Raw genomic sequence first — 21,345 nt, 5'->3', positions numbered from 1 at the left:
TCAACCCAAATTATAAATTTCATGTCCCTGCGGTAAAAGTTCTGACTCTAGGGCGGGGCCAAAATAGTCATATAGTGTTAATGCATTTAATGTTTTAAAAAATCGTCTTTGTTCTTCTGCTGATATGGAATGCAATCTGACTGTATAAAAAGAAAGAAGCTATCTACTTTATCAAAATTTTAAAGTTTATGTCTCCCAATGTAGGGATTCGAATCTAGGGGCGGGGCCAAAACACTCATATAGTGTATTGGGTAAGGATTCTTAATGCTAGGTGTGGCAAAAATGGTCATTTAGTGTTAAAATGAAATGTTTGGAAAAATGTCTACCGACACAGATGAAAAGTAATTGTATATTTTGGAGAAAAAAAACCATTAAGTTGTCATCCTTAATAATGTTTCATGTAAGCTACATGTAAGGGAAGGATAATGGTTGGGAGATGAGAGGGGTATATTTTTGTCTTATTATTTTATTCTGTTCAGGAATGTCAATGAAAGAAATGAGTTATTTGACATATTAAGAAAGGAGAAAGAAAGAAGCTGTCTATCAAAGTTAAGATATTGTGAAAGCATTTGGAAAGAGTTAAAGGAGGGGGTGGTTGTAACAGTAAATTTGCTTCTTCATAATGGAGTTATATAGGGAATAAGGAATCATGCTTTGAGTATTATGAGGCCCGAAGGGCTTTATGATAAATTTGATCACGCCTCAATCGAAATTATCACCTCATAATACTCAAAGAATGATTCCTTATTACTTATATTTATATAATTTTAAGCCATCGTACAATCAAATATTTAAATATAAATAAGCAAACCTCACTGGCGCCTCAATTTGGCTTCATTTGAAGTTATGGGGTTTAAAGTACAAAATCGATACGTAGTGTTATCACAGGAAAAGACACTGGAAAATATAAATATATTCATTTTGCTTCTTCATATTTAGTAATTTAATCATATATTATGATATTTGATGTAATCAAAAGTTGTATGATCAAATGAGTTATCATCTGAAACAAACACTGATAAACAGTTCCGGTATAAATTCCAGATGGTGAGTAACAGTCAATTAAAGTTGAATTTTTAAAGGCCTGAACAGAAATGAGTAACACATTATAGCTAATAAAGGGATTTTTGTTTAAATGCAAACAGTAAGAGTTTCTGTCTGCCCCTTGGGATGGGGGATGTGGTGTTGTTTTAGATAAAACATGTCTTGAAGTTTTTGTAAGTCAGATGTAAACAAAAGAATATATCTATTTATGTTAATCAAATTGAAATTCTTTTTATCAAGATAAAACAGGAAATGAACCATTTTCTGGCAGAAACGTCATTAAACTAAATGACATGATATTTGTACCATAACACAAATTTCTTATGGATCTTAATATTGACTTACTAACTAACCTGTTGTTATGAACAGGAGAAATGTTAAAAAGGGTTTTCTTTTTCATAGAATTTTGTTTACCTGGCCAACAGTATAATAGGAATATATTAACTTGTCAATACTGCCAAAAGGATTTCTACACCAACAAAACCATTTCCCAGTACTGTATCAAGTGTCCCGCCGGATACATCACATATGGAGAGGGATCTGTTACCTGTGTCAGGCTGGCAATACAAGGTACAGACACTGCTACATTTTACAATATTTGTGAATTTGCTATACAAATTATATTGTTCATGTGTTTTAGTTATGATTTATGATTGTTTATTTCATGTTCATTAATTTATGTACTTGCTAAGAGAAAAGTTTTATTTTTCTCCTTTACTCTTTATTCTCGTTTATTTTTTACTCAATAGTGGTAATAAATAACTCAAATATTGTCCATTCTACTGTAATAAAAAAGCCATTCAAATTGTTTAATTTTTTAACCTTAATAATATTGATAAATCAATATCTTGATGCCATTTTTTGGTGCAAAAGATTTCATTTTAATTCAAACTGTAATCGTAAATATCAGTTGCGATGGAATTGCAGTGTAATACACTGGTGATGATGTGAAATACAATTCTAATAAACTGACCCCCAAAAAAAAGATTTTGGAAATTCTGTTTCTTTTGGTACCGTTAAAAGATACCCTTTCTTACCTAGGATAAAACAATCAGACAGAAAAAATACATAATTTTGTGGTAGTAGTACACTGTTTGAGTCCCCATTCCACATAGATTGTAGCTCCGTTTCATATTTGAAAGCATTTAAGTACATGAGCGCAATTAGGTACATTTTTTTGCCTATAAGTATTTGTATTGGAAATTGACAAATGTACTAAACTGCGCTCACGATGTAATGTTTAAAAAGATGCAATGTTTTGTTGATTTCCCCTATCAACAGATTGTGTGGTTTAAATAGCATGAACTTGCTTAACATTTCGATATGTTACTCGTCGGAACCATGTACGTCACATGATATGCATCTCGATCAGCATGACTTTATTTGACCTTAACCTTCATTTTTTGGTATACTAAGAAATTAATCAATTGAGTTCATATAAATCTTTAAAAAATATTTACATCCATGAAATATTAATCAGGCCAAGTATAATATCAGGTCGTGATCCGGTTTGAAGTCGGGAGGAGAGTCAGTCATGTTCTGAAGGAAGACTGAATGTATTCATACGTACATGTACCAGATTTGGTGATTGGGTCTTCTGTGTTATGCGTTAATATCACTCAAATCGATCAATGCAATTTAATAGGGGGAAAGAAGGTTAATGTAAATATAATATCATTAATAGTGTCTTCCCACAAATGTTTATTCAAAAATAAAAATTGATGTTATGACTAGTCATAACACCAAATTTTATTTTTAGATAAACATTTGTCGGAAGACAATAGAATAAAATTATTTGTATTCATCTTTTTTGATTTTCCACATTCATTTAAAATATAAATATGGGTTCACATGAGTACATAATCAAATAATCAGTTGTTCTTCCTGTGTTTCACTCTTCCTTGCCGATTTTTTTATCAATTAACCAATATGTCTCAGAAAAAGCACTAGAGCTACCTAATTGAGAGAGAGAGAGAGAGAGCGAGAGAGATTTGTATCTATTTTGCCAGTGAAAGAGACAAAAGATCACAAAAGTGTCAATGTCTTTGTCCTGAGGTATGACCCTTCTAATTGCCTGACGTCAAGACGTCAGACATATCTAAGGTTTGAAAGTTTCTTTCTCCAAAACAGTGCAGACAATGGGAGCAAGCAACATCAAGGTTTTTCTCTAAAAAGATTAAGCGATGCAATTACATTCACAACTGATGAAAATGTTATATGGAATGTAATAACACATTGAGCTAGAGTTTTTAAGTAAAAGGGCTGTTCACGATGCACGTGTGTAATCGTGATTTAAAAATAGAGTAGCCATATATGTATTTACATTTGCAAATATGCTTTATTATATTTAAGGAATGAATTCAATATTTATTCGTTTTATTAGCTCACCTGAGCTGAAAGCTCAAGTGAGCTAATCTGATCACATTTTGTCCGTCGTCCGTCTGTCCGTCCGTCTGTCCGTCTGTCCGTCTGTAAACTTTTTACATTTTGAACTTCTTCTCTAAAACCGCTTATCCAATTTCAACCAAATTTGGCACAAAGCATCCTTATGGGAGGGCGAATATAAATTGCAGAAATAAAAGTCCGATCTGTATTCAAAGCGGAGAAAACCTTGAAACTGTAGAAAAAGGGGGGGTGCATTTTTGAAAATCTTCTTCTCAAAAACTACCGAGTTCAATTCAACGTAGTTTAGAATAAATTATCCTTATGGGAAGGAAAATATAAATTGCAGTTGAATAGCTTCGGGCTCGGCATACGGTAAAATGGGTCGGCAAGACTTGGCCTGAGCAAAACAAAAGATTGGCAGGTATTAATCTGCCAATCTCATTTAAATTTCGGGATATTTGAAGGACCAGTATATTTGTATTCGCTGTAAATATTGCTGCAAAATAATGCGTATTTGGAATTGACGATTGCCGATCTGCCCCGGCTTTTATTTTGCCACGTCCCGGGTTTGCATACCCATTTTACCAAGACTCGTATTCCATACTTCTAAAACGAGGTTCTTTGTTTAAAGCAGCCATGACATTATACGAAAAAGGGTCGATCTGACTATGATGAATTTGCTTGCTATGAAGGGAAATTTTTGAAACATGCAAAATATATTGGTGCCGATTTTTTGAGGTAAATTAAGGCTACATATTTCAATGCGTTGACAGTTTTCACACATGACGTTGGAGTTAGCTTGTTCTGATTTTCGTTTCGTTTTCATCATTTATGCTTTGTAACCTGGGAACTATCGTCTGTATTTCGTGATTTTTACGTATCAAATCAAACAGAGACTTCGGTAAATCAAACAGTTAACTGTTTACCTGCGCAAATTAAGCAAAATCTGATGTACTGAAATACAATTCATTCAATCGGTAATTCGGCATTATCTTTTGCGTAATCGTAGATTAATGCAATACATGTAGGTTTTGTTGAGATGCTCGGCATTTTCTCGAGTTAATTCAGTTTAAATAGTTTGATATCGCTGACGGAAATATGTAGGTATATACATGTATATATATGATTCATTTCGAAAAAATAAATTGTGTTCTTTATTTGTTATACATGTAGTGTACGTTTCTTGTGTTTAATTGTTATCCTACAATTTCTATTTACTATAACCATATTTGAGTGTTAAGCTTCGAATTATAAGCAAGATACAGAGATTTGCTCACAATTCTATGTTTGTACACAAATCTTAAAAGCTAAAGATTAAAAAAGTAAAAAATTTGTCAATATATATTACGAAAAATTTCAAAGTCTGTTCTTCCAGAAACCAACTTATTGAATTGTAATCTTAACCTTTTTAGCTCACCTGAGGCTGGGGCCACAATGGGGGGTCGAAGTTTAACAAATGAATATATACAATAAATCTTTAAAAATCTTTTTCTCAGAAACTAATCGGCCAGGAAAGCTGAAACTTGTGTGGAAGCATTTTCAGGTAGTGTTGATTCAAAGTTGTGAAAATCATGACCCCCAGGGGTAGGGTGGAGCCACAATGGGGGTCGAAGTTTAACATATGAATATAAAAGTAAATCTTTAAAAATCTTCTTCTCAGAAACTAATCGGCCAGGAAAGCTGAGACTTGTGTGGAAGCATCCTCAGGTAGTGTTATTCAAAGTTGTGAAAATCATGACCCCCGGGGGTAGGGTGGGGCCACAATGGGGGATCAAAGTTTTACATAGGAATATATACAGTAAATCTTTAAAAATCTTCTTCTCAGAAACTAATCAGCCAGGAAAGCTGACACTTGTGTGGATGCATCCTCAGGTAGTGTTATTCAAAGTTGTAAAAATCATGACCCCCGGAGGTAGGGTGGGGCCACAATGGGAGATCGAAATTTAACATAGGAATATATACAATAAATCTTTAAAAATCTTCTTCTCAGAAACTAATCCGCCGGCAAAGCTTGAACTTGTGTGGAAGCATCCTCAGGTAGTGTAGATTCAAAGTTGTGAAAATAATAACCCCTGGGAGTAGGTTGGGGCCACAATGGGGGTCGAGGTTTAACATATGATTATATAGAGTAAATCTTTAAAAATCTTCTTCTCAGAAACCAGCCAGGAAAACTGAAACTTGTGTGGAAGCATCCTCGGGTAGTGTAGATTCAAATTTGTGAAAATAATGATCCCCAGGGGTAGGTTTGGGCCACAATGGGAGGTCGATGTTTTACATAGGAATAAACAGAGCAAATCTTTAAAAATCTTCTTCTCAGAAACTAATCAGCCAGGAAAGCTGAAACTTGTGTGAAAGCATCCTCAGGTAGTGTAGATTCAAAGTTGTGAAAATAATGATCCCCAGGGGTAGGGTGGGGCCACAATGGGGGGGTTAACGTTTAACAAAGGAATTTATAGGGTATATCTTTAAAAATCTTCTCAGAAACTAATCAGCCAGATGATTCTTTATAATTGTTAAGACTTTGGCCCCAGGACAATTCTTTGGCCCCACAAGAAGGTTCAGAGTTTGATGTACGTTTATATCCCATATATAAACTATTGTTAGGGATCTTTTTGAGAACTGCAATACTCAACATATGATATGACTATAAAATCATCCTGTTAGAAAAGGGACTAATGAATATAAACATAAGAATATCCAGGGGAAAATGGATTTTATTTATACAGGATCTACATGTATTATTGTACATTGTCCAGATAGTTTGTATTATGACTCCATTGAGCTGATTTTATCATACCTATTGTTCCTCAGGTGAGCGATGTGGCCCATGGGCCTCTTGTACGATGTAAAATGGGTTGGGCAGTTTACGCTTTATAAACCGCGAAGCTTATAATTTTAATTTTTCTACTCTTCATTGTAGATAAAAACGATCATTTGACCTTTTAAATGACGTTAAATTGTACAAAATTCAAACAGGTGTATTGATACATTTTTGACGTTAGTCTTACTATGACGTAGGCAACAAGAATTAAATTATGAACCTATAGAATAGCGAAAACGTTCGAATTCAATTCTGTATGAACGTTTTCGTGACGTCAGAATGGTAACTGCACGCGCTTATCGCTTGACGGTTGCTATTTTGTAAACGTAAATACACCGTGATTCTGAACGGTTTGCCATTCTCAAACGTAAATATAAGTAATAAACAGCGATGTTAAAAAGTTCACCGGGATATGAACTTGGTTGGTACGTGATCAAATCTTCTGAGAAGCCCTTTCGGCTTCACAGGATTTGATCACGTGACTAACCAAGTTCATATCCCAGTGAACTTTTTAAATTGCTGTTTATTTCTTAATTGAAAGATGGACGGAGCGGGGAGGGTGGCATCACAGCCAGTTGTTACATGTGGTCTATTACGGTACAATGTAAGTATAGTAATTGGTGTTGGATTATCATCATTGTCAAAGACAATCGCAACTTCTCGGGCCTTTCCGGCAGGCTCGGAAAAACACCTCAAATGTATTACATAGGCGTTCATGACAACAACCCCCCCTTCATAAAACTTGATATATATACAACATATTTTACGATCTATTGACATGTGAGCTTAACTTCATTAAAGTCAATTATATACCCAAAATATATGGAGTAAATCTAAAAAAAATCTTCTTCTTAAGAACCATTTGGCAAGGAAAACTGAAACATGTGTTGAGACAGCCTCAAGTAGTGTAGATTCAAAGTTGTGAAAATCATTACTCCCAGGGGTAGGGTAGGGCCACAATTGAGGGTCGAATTTTACATAGGAATATATAAAATAAATCTTTTAAAATCTTGTTTTAATAAACCAATCAGCCAGGTAAGCTGAAACTTGTGTGGAAGCATCCTCAGGCAGTGTATATTCAAAGTTGTGAAAATAATGACTCCCTCCCGGGGGTAGGATGGGGCTACAATGGGGGTCGAATTTTTACATAGGAGTATATATATAGTGAACAGTCTATTAAAATCTTCTTCTCAGAAACTAATCAATCAGAAAAGCTAATACCTGTGTGGAAGCATCTAATTTGACGCAGAACAAAGAAATTCAAATATATTATTTATACACGATTTCATGTCATTCAGGTCTCTGTTTTTCAGGTCTTTAGAATGTCCCGCATACCGATCCCGATACAATGAAAAACTCGGAAATTTTTCGAATAGATTATAGGCTCAGTAAAATCGCGCCTAACACGACAGTCTATGACCCACTTTACATTTATGAGTAAAAACAAAAAATATGTAATATTTTTCAAAGGCATAAAACATATTTCTACCTGCAAATTTACTTTTAATTCATAAAAATAAGCATAATATTAATTCTATATAAAATAAAACTATCCCGCAGAAATGCAGGTACAATACCTAAATGTATATCAAAAAACGGACCGCCTTCTGGCGGCCCGTAATAAAAATGAGTTCTTGGCATATGTTATAGAATATCATCCTCTAGATAATACATTGGATGTTTGCATATTGGTGCAAACATTTGTTAATAATACAATGGAATGATTTATTACGGTGGAGATTTTATTACTAGCATATTTATTGAACAGTATTTTATATTACATTTGATATCATGGAACCCCACAATCCTTAGCTTCTTTTACCCGAGGAGGTAAGAGAAGCAAGACTGAGTAGAATTGCATTGTGTTTTATGAAATACATATTTCATTTTTATGTTACATTAAAAAAATATGTACAAATTCAATTTAAAAAGTCAAAGAAAGGTAAATTTATTGTAACTATCTTTTTTCTCTTTCAGACTCAGGAATAACACAAGCCCCAGCTATACCTGTACAGCAGACCTATTCATTCAATCTACAATACAAGGCTACAGTGGACTGTAGCAATATGGATATCAAAAATCAAATCAAAGCAAACCTATTACAAATAATAAGAGCACGCCTCAGGGAATTGGTCAAACGCTTTGTCAAACTCTGCAGTTCACCAGAGATCAGTAAATGCTTTGCATCTATAGAAGTAAAGATCAAAAACTGTGTTACAGCAACTACAAGGAAGAGAGCAACAGCGCCTTCATTTATTGATGTTGAATTGAACATACCTGATTTGGGGTACCTTTTAATTAAAAAAAAATAGTGAAGTTATCAAATTATGTATATTTACACTTCAAGATCCCTGGACTGGGGTCAGTCCGATTATATTGGGAGCAGCTAGCTCATGTCTATTTTGTTATCAATCTGTCTATATGGCCATCAGATAACAGGTTTTTTTCTCTCGTTTTGGGCCCAATCTAGCTCATACACTAACTATATACTAGTTGTGTCTTCGGGTGAATGTTTGGGTGAATGTTGTGCATTGAAATTGAACAAAGTTTTTAGGTAAAAGCTCAATGTCTTTTGGGCCTCTTTGAAAAAGCCTTATAACCATAAATTGTCTTCCCTTCAATCTATCTAGCTTCTCAAAAGAGTACTTGTCTATTCGGGATTGCCATAGGTAAAGTTATTCCAGATTCATTTGGGCATCACAATGTCTCTTCTCTTCATTCAGTATTGTTCAGGCTAAAGTGCAAGACTACATGTAGACTACATGTGGGTGAGAGATGTGCAGTGATACTTAATCAGGTTTCTGTCATAGGTCAAGGTAATAGCAGGTCTATTGTTAAAATTCTTGCTCTATTTTTTTCCTTTCTCGTCCATATTTTGTTTACTACACCAAGAGTTCTATGTGAGAAAAGGATATACAATGATTTTGAAATTAATCTTTACGTCACCGGTTAAGATCAGAGCAAAATCTTCTGCGATGCTTGTCGTCCTGATGTCCTTTATTATAGCAGGGTCCTTAGAATGTCACCATTCCAATTATGTCTAGATAAACATACTTTGTGATCTTATTTAACCTATGCCTTAAGAGAAATCACTGCATAGGTACTGTAGTGGCAAGAAGATAGGTCATCATCAAAACCAATACAGTCTGGCCCTTTTGATGTAAATAAATGATAGGTCCTGCTTTTATTTTTCAAAATTGTTAATAGTTAATACGTTTAACTGCGCATTGGGTGTCTTTTTAACATTTATGTTGTAAATGTTAAAGTCTTTGAGCTTCATGATAATTATATTTCTAAGGTTATATGTTTATATTTTATACTTTTAATTGTAAATATCTTGTATTAGGGAAACTGTAACAGACAGCTCAAAAAATGTAGAATTGCAAACGGAAATTGTGCTTCAGGAGGATTTAGACACACAAAAATCTCAATATTCACCAGCGGTAAATGTTTGATTTGCTTATATAAAACTGTAAAAATAATGGATTCTGTATTGAACTGTTATTACAGTAGCTCTTTTTATATTATCGAACCAATTACATTGTGCCTATAACGGTTTCCAAAGCTTGATTATTTTTTAAAAATATAGTGCTGTTATCCTTTAAAATTTACTTCTTGTCATTCTAGGGATTAACACTAGTAGATTCTAGTTTTGTGGGGAAATATGTGACCTGTACAGCGGGATATATTTCAATCAACAACAATCAGTCCTGTGGTAAGAATTCAAGGATCAACTTTACAAAGCTACAAATGCTGCAATGTATTGGCTTGAAAATGGTGCCCTCTTGTTCTTTATAAAATATGATTTTTATATTTTACAGAAAGATGTCTAGCTGGGACATACCATGATAGCACAATCAACCGATGCTTGAATTGCACACAAAATTCCTATCAAGATGAGGATGGGCAAACTATCTGTAAAAATTGTCCAGGGAGTATAAACAAGTACATCCCATTTACAGGCTCAAGATCAAAGAGTGACTGTGTGTGTAAGTGTTACAATCAAAATTTGGTATCAAATCACTTCTTTTCCTTTATTTTATTTTGCTTTTTTCTTTCTTCATATTATAAGTCGACATGTTTTGTAGTGCATGTGCAGCATTTACTTAATGCTGTACAACAAGACTGAAATTTGTAAATATTTTTTTTTCACTCAATGTTCGGCTTCTGCCTGTTAGTGTATATATTATATCGCAGTGTCCAGTTTTATATATTTACGTCTACCATTTTTAATTTTCCTCTTTTTCTTATGGAAAAATATAGTCAATTCATAGCTCTATAGAAACAGCCAAATTGAAATTTACACGCCCCATGTATCGATTGGTCGAAATCTACAGCGGCTGAAAGTGACAGGACTGAAATTGACACGCCCTGTTTATCGATTGGTCTGAATCTACAGCGACCTAAGTAAACTCACGGACTGCACGAAATAATCATGATGATGCCAGACTCAAAGTCTCACAAGAGACGATTTGGCTCTTTCTTTTAGCTAACGTACTTATGTACATTAACAGTAATTTAGTAAATTTTACTAACTTTTCATAATCAATTTATTAATTAGTTAAATAAAGATGTTAATATAAACAATAAAATGCCTTTTTTGATGATTAATGCGGGTTATGAAGGTAGCGATCATTGCAGGAAAAATTAACATAACCCGCGTTCGCGGGTTACCGGTATGTATTTTTCCTGCAATATCGCTACCTTCATATCCCGAATGAATCACCAAAGAAAGCATTTTATTGTTTAAATAAAGAATTTTTTTTAATAAGACGACACAGAATAAAACGTTAGCGCTTTCATTAAATCTTCAGACGTTTTGTATTGTATTGTATTGTTATTGGGTTTTTTTAAAACGTCTGAAGATTTAATGAAATCGCAAACGGTTTCACTCTGTGTTGTCATATATATATATATATAATTTTTTTTTAAGTATTGAATCATTATTTTTTGAAAGATGTGGACTCATAACGGCAGCGGTATGTACATACAAATTGAATAACGCGCGCTAGCGCGTTATGAAAATTTGAATGCACACACCGTTGCAGTTATGAGACCACATCTTTCAAAAAATAATGATTTACTGCTTATATTTACGTTTATAACATTTATTCCCTTTCCACAAATTTATTTTTTTTTTAAATCTCTGCTTTATTCAACAAGTAATGCGTAATTTACGAAAGAACTTTTGGAACAGCCAAATTATGCTTTAAAAAAAAGTATATCGCATCTGAAAAAATAGTCTACCGCATTTCACTTTTAATTCTGTAATTTGATGAATTTACTTTTGATAAACTAAGAAATTAATCAACTGAGATCGTTTAATGTAAGAAAATATTCACAACAATGACAAAAATAATCAGCGTAAGTATAACATCGGGTCGTGATCCGGGTTGAAGTTGTGCAGTTCTTTTTGTTTTGTTTTGTATTTATTTTGTGTCGTTGTGATATTATATATGGTTAATTATAAAACTTTAGTGAAATCGACTTCAGCGGTTGCAAATACCACGTCCAACAATGGGTCAGAAATGTTTTTCCATTACTATTACATCGCAGTTGGGAGCGCTATCTTTGTGCTGGTTGTTGCTATCTCAGTTATATTTGGCCGGGTGTTTTGCAGAAGTAAAGCGAATAAACCCAAAAGGTTAGATTTTTTCTCTTAACCATTATTGAATCTGATCAATGAATAATGCACTACATTGCGTTTAAATACGTCAGGTCAAGTTAGTTAAGTGTGTCCAGATCATTGACCGCTCGCCTTTGATCTTTTGTAATATATCTTTTATAATTTTTCTTGTGAAATTTATTTTCTTACATCAAATTAGTGTTCCTCATGATCAAATTTTACTTCAAATACCAGAGACTGGTCCCTTTGTTTTAAATATAGGTACTACTATGAAAATCCCTTGACAACTAGGCCCAGGCCAGAGGACACCTATACGGGACTGTCGAATTCTGGAGATTATGCTACAATCGACGAAATGAGGGAGAGCATGAATATGAGGACCTTCCGTGGGTCCACAGCCTCCAGTGATATTTATCTTACCCCGCGTGACCATCGAAACTAGGATACAAAAACATTTCATATGCTGAGTTCGATCAAGCCAAGGATCCGTAACTGTATGCAAATTGAATGATGTATATTACTCAGAATTTAAACGTTCTTTTTGTCGTAAATAACAAAATTTTTAATGAAATATATAGTATATTGATGTTACGGTCAAAGTATAAAAAGACCCATGCAGATGTTTTTGAAATGGGCAATAATTGTATAATGTTTTATGATAACCAATATATGGTGAGACTCATATTTCTGGAAATAAAAAATACGCATTTTCCTGTTAACTCCAATGTCTAACTCTACTGTGCCTATCAAGTTAGAGAGTGGAAACTACGAATTTCCCATTTTTTTTCCTAAGATCAAGATGCATAACTCATCGGACTGGAACCAAATTCCAACTAATTATAAACCTGTATATTCATATGATACATCAAAACATCAATTTGAGTTGAATATGTGCAACGGTTGTTGGGATAATGATCGGAAAATGAATTTCCATTTTTTTCAAAGTTCAAGAGGTATAACTCTGTCAAAATTCATCGACTGGAACCAAATTCGAACTCAGCCTGTATATTCTTGAGATACGTCTAGACATGTATATTAAATGTGTGCAACAGTTGTTGAGATAGTGATCGGAAAGTGAATGACGGAATGAAAGAAGAACGGAGGAACGGAATGACGGAACGGGGTAACACAATATGCCCCAGCCATTTTATGGCGGGGGCATAAAAATCAAGTTGTTCAAAGCTGTAAAACTGCAACATCAGAGAAATGCCCATTTTGGATACATGTTGACGACCAGTGGTTGGTTCAAAGATGATAAGCAGTGTATTAACACCTTGAGAATGAAAATGCAAGCCATATCTTTACAGGGTAAACTTTCATAAAAATGAAACCTTGACCATAAACCTCATCCACGCCACTGAATTTTTTTTTTCCATCCGAGCATGTCATTCTCTGTTTTGGTTGGCATTATCATTTACAGAATATCAATTAGAATAGAGTCAGTATCTGCAATACCCCAACAGAGAATGAGGTGTTGGTGTCTTTTAGTAGAAGAAATAATGAACATAAAAATTTAAAGCTCAATTTTTTTTAACTCTTGCACATTTATGAAACTTTTCATTAAGTGAATAAATAAGCAGTTTTACTACAGAAGGGATAATTGTTCAAAGTGCAATAAATGCAATAAAAAAAGTCTTAAAATGGCCACGTACTTTTTAAAAATCGATTATATCAGAAAGGACAATTGCATGTGCTCTTCCACACTCTTGCAATAAGCTTGCGAATGAACGCGTTTTATGACCATGTTATCAACGTCATTTGACAAGAGTCAGAGTCACAAAAATTTCCTGAACTGAAATTTGAGACTATGCTTTAGTACAATGAAAGGATCCATTCTCCCGAGGCGTGCAGTGGATGATGTAATTGCGTGCGCTTTATCATACATGTACAAAGATTTTAACGGAGCGTCATCATGGTTATGGTCCCCGAGTCCTGACAGGTATAAGCTCCCCCAGGACAGCTCTACACAAATACAAAACTCTACTTTGTACACCTTGTTGATGCAAATATGGCTATTGATACCTTGGTTTCTTTATTTGGTAGAGGTTACAGTAATCTAATCCTAAGCCATTATATGTTAAAAACTAATGTATATTTAGCATCATCACAATTTACACTTGAACGTTGATAGATATGTATGATATTGTTATCGAATAGTTAAGCGATGCACAATATTGAATTCAGTAGAATAGTGGGGGCGGGGCCCATATGATTCACATTTTCAAATGCAATACGCACATACTGTGGTTTCATTAATATTCAATGGTATCAATTTTCGTGGATAAAGTGAAAATCACAGTTTCAAGGATACGTAAATTCGTGGCCAATGACCCTATCAATACAAATTATGTGTAGAAATAGCACTTCAATGAATATTTAATTTCATGGATAAACTAACAACAAAATCCACGAAAATTGGTGTTCAACGAATATTGATGAAACCACAGTAGCTTTCAAATCGATCAATTCATCCCAAAAAGAATGTGGTCATAGCTCTGATGTGTATTGTAGTGTACATGTATTGCATTTCAGTGGTGCAACCCCCTAATTCTTTACATTGAAACGTACACAAATCTAGCGTTAAATTTGATATGTAATGGATATTTAAATTCTGTTTTGAGATATCTATAAAAAGTGTACAGAGACCATTCTGACTGCAAGTTCTTCCGTAATACAATCCATTTTGCATTTACATTGTCGTCGGCGAACTATTTTGTGCAATATCATACAGTGGACCGTAACAGAACTGCTTTCTCCATATCAAATTTTTCTAACCAATAATTACATTGAAGATCCATCTATCCTTTAACACGATGTTAATGCGATGTCCTGTCGCGAACTTTAAATTAGTAAGAATTAAGCCTGGGTAATTTTGTAGATTATATGCAAGCATAGAAAAAAGGCATAATAAATGTCGGGTATGTATTACAGATGATTGTATGATGTGTTGAATTCCCCAAAGCGAATGCTATATACAAAAAAGAAGGAAATTTAAAACCAACCTTCGCGGCTCTGCAGAAATAAACTTGCCATTCGACTTAAAGTTGCTGGTAGAAAAAAAAACCCCACACACCATATTTTCCATTTATGTTAAACAAAACATTATAATACATGTACATGTAGTCAAAATCCAGTTTTTTAAAGAAAATGACTTTCTAAACAATGTATGGAGAATAATATTTTAGTTTCTTGAAAGTGAAGCAACATGCATGTAAGATTCGATAGAGGGAAGTACATGTATATACTTACATATATTAATATTACAGAGCTTCAACTGTACATATTTATTTAGTTTACTAAAAAAGATTACGGTTGACCTTTAAATGTTAGAGTTTTAACCGCAAGATGAAAAATGATATCTTTCATTGAATACCTATACAAGGAAGTTGAATAGTACCCCATTTTCCAGTTTCATTTTTTTTTTTTAGAAAAATTATCACGAAGTGACGAAAAATAACGTGACACCGAGTAGTCGTGTTGTAACGAAGGCGTGGCAACCTCTGTGAATTCAGTGTGTCATCTAAAAACATCCAGTGTTGTCTCTCCTATAAACTGTGTTTCTCCGTCCTATCCCTGCAATTGCTTGTCCAGTCAATGTCTTAGTCTAAAGTTAATGAAATGTACAGTAGTCTGTCAGCCAATTTAGATATTTTGTTCCTCTGTCGAGTTTAGGTTTTCTTGCACGAGTGTCTTTCTCCTACTTTCTTGTGTTTGATAGGTTGAAGCTATATGGATTGCTTTTTTAATGCAAAATATGCTATATTTTAATTTGATTTATTCTGATGTAATATTGATTATCTATTTAAATTCTTGTTTTGTTTTGATTGTTTATTTATTATTTTTAATTATTTGCTATAATATGTTAGACTTCTATGATATTTCTCGTAACAAGCTTTCAATTAATACCTTATATATTCCCTAAATTAAGGTTTAATATATCTTTAGTAATTATAGTATATATTGTTTATTTCTTTAGAAAATATTCAGTTAATTCAAATTTTTACGAAGGTTCAAAATTATATCTATACATTGTATAGTTTTTACTGCAAGAAGAATGCATTATTCTTTACATCAAAATTTTAAAATATGAAATTAAATTTGTCAACATGTATGAAATTCGATATCAGCTGATTTCATACCATGTTCTGAGATATTTAGAGGACATGATAGGGTATTATTTGAAGCATGACAAATGCATACAAATATTTACAGGTACACACCTAGTAAATTCAGACATTACGCAAAGACAACACAAGCCTGACAAGATTATTCCATACTATTTCAGAGAAATTTTCGGGTCCATTAATTCAGAAGTGAATATAACAATTACGGATAAATTTAGCATTAAGTTCAGTTAATAATACATGTACTTCTAGTGAATACCTAAACAGGTAAGGATTCTTACCTGGCAGAAAAACATCAAAGCAATTCAATTTATGAAGAATACCTTAAATCTGTCAATAAAATTGTACAAATTTTATGTACTTTTGGTGTAATACGTTGGTTTTTTATCTGCGACGTGAGCAAGATTGTATTATGTTGAAATAAATCTAATAAATGGATATTCAGACTCTATTACTGATTCTGTTAAATTAGAGAAAATACAATTGATTGCAGGAAGAAATGTTGCAGATTTTCCTATTTTTTCCTTCTAGGGAATCTCTTTTCATTGAAACAGGATGGGAAACGCTTTACAGTAGAAGGAAAATACCCAGGCTAAAAACAATGTATGAAATTGACCGAAACATTTTATCCATTATTTTTTTTCACATGTTATAAATATAAAGATGCTAGAAATGTTCTATTTCATGAATTATTTCCTTTTTTGAACCTAGCTAAACCTAAACATTGCAAATACTCATGCTTTACTTTCGGGTGACAGTGCAATATATAGGTGACAATGAAAAAACCCCGATTTATTTACATTAGTTTTAATTATATAAAAAACATACCTATCTTAAAACTATTTATACACCATTTCTATTCATATACATGTCAATTACATAACTGTTAACTGCCACTTGATCCACTGACCTTTATTAATGTTGTGTACACGTCATTTTCTATTGTATTATATCTTTGTATTGTGCGAGGGCGGTCTAAGGTTTTGGAACTTGTGCCCAATATCTTAATTGTAATTACATGTACATACAATAAAAATATGTTGAAATCAAATCATAAATGCAAATTGAGGTATCTCACTCCTCAACGTAGCTGTATCAGTTTCCAAGAAGTGCATCATTGAAATCTTTAAACGAAACAAACGACAAAAATACAAAGGAAATATGAAAATGGCCATGTTTTTGTTTTGGTTTTTTTTTTTCATAATACAAATGTAACAATTTGATTTAATGAATAACTTTTAAAGCCTTTTGAATGCCGCTTTTATTAATTAGATTTCATTAAGTTTTTAAGACTTTTTTTTTATGTTTGCATGGTTTTAATTCTACCTAATTTCCTGACCCTGTAGATTTCTTTACCTTAAATAAGACCTATAAAATATGTTCCGAAAGTATCACAAGTTAAAAAATTGTCAACATTAAAATGTCAATTCAAATGTATAATGTATTGACTACTAGTATATTTTCTTTTATTATTTATATGTACAAGACCTTCCGCATTAAAGAGTTCACCTTCAAACTTTTCTGTTCCTTAATTTAAGACTTATCTGATTTTATAATTTGATGTGGTGTCATTATTATATAATAATCTTCTTTCTGCTGATTAGATGGACACTTAGATTTGGTTTTTTTAAACTAGTTTTATTGATTTATTTGATACTAGTACTAGTATAGCTTAGCAATTATTCATAGCCTGCTTGTTATACTAGCGTACAATTTACATAACTAATTTCCTATGTTCTATTTCTTGTAAAAAGTATACTTTTGGTTAGGGATAAGCAGAAAGCTTTCATTTCTTGGAACTTAATCACCAAGTAGACATTACCTTCCCACCCCGGCGACACACAATTCTCAAGTTTCATAAATGATACACATTAACAAAACGAACTGTCCTTTTTCTGAAGAAGCAGAACATCTGGGGGCCTAAACCAACGCTCAGACATCAAGTCTAAATTCAAACAAATTGAAACGGATCTTTAAGTATGCCACTATATAACTTATTAACTGTTTATTTGCACGTCAGTGTATACTTGTAATACGGTCAAATGAAATGATATTTCTGTCAATACCGAGCAACAGCAGGAAGTGTTTTTGCCAGTGACCATCAGAGCGTGTTAGATTATGATCAGATTATATTTCTGACCAAAAACCAAAAAAATATGCAGCAGTTGTATTGTTAGTATTAGAATTTCAAAATAAATTAACCTCAAAACCAGCTATGCCCCCATTTTATGAAAGGGTAGAATGGAGATGCGCCTGTTTGAATTTATTAAATGCAGGTGCATCCATTTTGGTGCAGTTTCATTTCTATTAGTGAATAAATAATATCAGTGTCAACGCCCTTCTTTGATGTTAAATAAAGTATGTAAGTGTTTTTATAAGTCGTCGTGAAAAAGGATAAATCTCGTTTTGTCCTAAATGTGGTCCTTCTAACCTTGGATATTTCAGTGTTTTACAACACTTGTTTTTCTGTCCCTAAACTATTTTCTTTTCATCCAGAGAATGAAAAGACAAATAAATACCGCGTAAAACTCCCATGTTTTGATTTCATTTTGATACGAAGCATTCATGCCAAATGTTCTGTTACTAGTACATCGTGCAGCAAATTCTCAAAATATACTCAATTGATCACATTCAATCGATTCCATAACATAGCGCCATGTTGTTATCGATATCACACAGCTTTTAAATTGTTGCACAGTCCCTTACAATAACCACCCATGTTTTAAATATGACACCTTACCCCACTGGAGTATTCTTTTAAAATGCGCAGTTACCCAAGCAGAACACTTGGAGATTTGTAAATAGGGCGGGAACACTTGTATCATACCTGGTCCAGCGGACGCACTACCAGGACCGAGTGCAATGAATCGTCTGTGGGACTTATTACTTTTCTGGTTCCTCTTACAGGTAAATATTTTTTAGATTTTAGATCAATATGTACTTTCGAAAGAAAATGAAATCAGAATTTTTTAAAATTTCATTTCATTTTCGATATTTTTGCCTTAAAACATTGGGCGTGGTAACTTCACTGAACCATTTTGCAAGAAGGATAGCAAATGTTGACACGTATTAAAATTGAACTTCTATGGTAGAAATAAATAATAATGCGCGTTAACCAAAGAACTCTACCATGACTTTCATTTACTATTGAACAATCCCTCTACACTCTTTTATTACAAAAAACAATAGAGGGTTTGAATTGCAACACGTGAGTGCCATTTTCAACACACTTAAAGAAGAGTCGTGCACGCGAAGATTGAATTGGATGATGGTCAAATTGTTGACTTTTTGGGGCTTGGTTCCTGCAGAGCGAAACAACTTCCGCGTTTTGGTGATTGGAACGGTTAGATTCCATATCATGAGTCAATAATCAAATCTACAGCACCGGGTTGTGTGTCCTATTGAATTACACAAGGACGTTCGTGAGTGGGGTTTTTTCTGTTAAAAGCACAAAGACGATTCAAAACATTCCATTTTCCTTGATCACGTACATTGGGTACAAAAGGCACATAAATCTGAGACATTAACATGGTCGATGAGAGTGACCATTGACGGCATTAGTGTGATGGTTAACTTGAAAAGACGAGGTGGTGCTTAATGGAGATATTTTATTCGAGTTTTGGTCATGGTGTGTAACTTTGATATTATCGCATTCTGTTACCTGGGTGTGTCAACCATGCAGTAGAGGATAAACAAACTTTTTGTATCTGCAGCCATTTTTCCTCAATGATGATCCATACACATCTTCTTTATTCAATGATATATGCGCAGCAGTAACGCCCTTGTCTATTCTTTACCTTTTCTCAGGATTGATCTTAACATATGCCCCAAAAATCATTAATTTTTCATCGACCATGACAAAAGCATGTAACAAAACATGTTAAAAACTTTTTGCTATGAAGATATAAATGAAAACTTTGATAAAAGTCTGCAAAGGACATTTGTTTGTATTCGATCATGATCTAATCTTAAAATTTAAATGCCATAATAATTATACACGTGATTTCTGTTGAATGAACTGACACTTAGATTTCATGAATAAAGTTTAGTCAATGGTATATATTGATTGAAATTTGGTTTTTTTCAACTTGTGAAATGTGCCTGTGTTTGTTTGCTTAAATGGATCAGAAAACCATGATTATTTTATGCATTATCTAATTACCACGTGTATGCTCGTTCTTTTGATCTATGCAATCGTGCTTCTTTCTACATTACATTTTCTGCAATTTCTACCCATGTACATATCGCTCGTCATCGGAAATGGGATCTATAAAGAACTATTCATAAACACATTTTAACTAGTTACATGTACTACCTGTAGTAGGTAGACATTTTTTCGTTACATTTGTTAAATAATGAAAATAAATCAAATGTGGTTTATTTTGCATGGACGACCAGTATTCGTTTAGAGAATATTTGATTACAGATTTTAATCTAACTTGAAATTGTTTCCAAACTGTCCATCATTTGTAACATCATTTATGGCAATAAACCTTACACCAGTTACTGTGTTGACCACTTTCTTTTATTTTCCTGCAATACTATGGATGCGTATTTACATTACCCTTCTCTTTTGACTGATCGAGTTTCAGAGTTTAACTTCTTAAGAAAAAGAAAACTCTTTTTGTTCGAGTTTCAGACTTTAATTTCTTAAGAAAGAGAAAACCTTTCTTTTTTCTATTTTTTTTTATTTTGCAATTACATAACCACCTGAACAAATTCTGCATTACCGGGGTGTATCATTTTTCAGGTTGGAAACCAAGGGAGTCACGGCCACAATGATGGAAAGATAGGCGACATCGGTTTCAAGTGTCCAAGCGGTATGTATAGACTCGTGACACGAAATACGGGAGTAAATGGGCTGTGAAAATGTAATAAAATAGCACATCGTAAAATAACCTCCATTTTGTGTCCTTCTTGGGTTTGATTTTATAACAATTCATGTAAATACCTTGTGTTATAAAAGAAAAAGGACTTGACAGTCCGTTTTTTTTTTTTTTTTTTTTTGGGGGGGGGGGTATTTGTTTGTGTGACATGGCAATCAAAGGAAATAGTTTATTTTGTTTAAACCATTGCATGCTATCAGAAATTAGGTCAAATTGGAATAGATCTCAGTACATGACACAGACATCAATGTACTGGTTTATTTTTAAGATATCATTTAAAAATGATTGACTGTCTATATGCGTGTAATTCAACGTAAATTTTGTTTAAAAAAGATCCATTTTTCTCAAAATAATGTAGATTTATTTGTTTAGCTAATCTCTTTGTGACAAAATAATTAAGAAAATATTGTACCACTGGTACTTGTAACATTTACCAAAAAATATATAACAATAATCAAT

At 33.3% G+C, this 21,345-nt stretch overlaps 2 protein-coding genes across 5 annotated transcripts in view; both read left to right on the top strand.

Annotated features, from left to right (window-relative positions):
• The window catches only part of LOC128164925 (uncharacterized), a 93,420-nt gene extending 77,809 nt beyond the window's left edge, over positions 1-15,611 (top strand). For 2 of the 4 annotated variants that reach the window (XM_052829036.1, XM_052829035.1), the window contains exons 39-45: positions 1,447-1,614; positions 8,228-8,537; positions 9,597-9,693; positions 9,878-9,965; positions 10,072-10,239; positions 11,729-11,894; positions 12,138-15,611. In XM_052829036.1, coding sequence (XP_052684996.1) covers positions 1,447-1,614; positions 8,228-8,537; positions 9,597-9,693; positions 9,878-9,965; positions 10,072-10,239; positions 11,729-11,894; positions 12,138-12,318 — 1,178 coding nt within the window. In that variant the 3' untranslated portion in view covers positions 12,319-15,611. Of the gene's footprint in view, positions 1-1,446; positions 1,615-8,227; positions 8,538-8,919; positions 9,067-9,596; positions 9,694-9,877; positions 9,966-10,071; positions 10,240-11,728; positions 11,895-12,137 lie in introns of those variants that run through there. The other 2 variants (XR_008241006.1, XR_008241005.1) reach the window with 2 other exon arrangements.
• A 3,116-nt stretch (positions 15,612-18,727) lies between these two features.
• The window catches only part of LOC128165057 (uncharacterized), a 109,632-nt gene continuing 107,014 nt past the window's right edge, over positions 18,728-21,345 (top strand). Inside the window, exons 1-2 of the mRNA XM_052829261.1 lie at positions 18,728-18,907; positions 20,751-20,820. Of these exons, the coding sequence (XP_052685221.1) occupies positions 18,863-18,907; positions 20,751-20,820 (115 nt within the window). The 5' untranslated portion in view covers positions 18,728-18,862. The remainder of the gene's footprint in view (positions 18,908-20,750; positions 20,821-21,345) is intronic.

The sequence above is a fragment of the Crassostrea angulata genome, chromosome 10 (genome assembly GCF_025612915.1).
Source record: "Crassostrea angulata isolate pt1a10 chromosome 10, ASM2561291v2, whole genome shotgun sequence".
NCBI classification, from domain to species: domain Eukaryota; kingdom Metazoa; phylum Mollusca; class Bivalvia; order Ostreida; family Ostreidae; genus Magallana; species Magallana angulata.
This window is presented reverse-complemented; position numbering and strand designations above follow the sequence as displayed.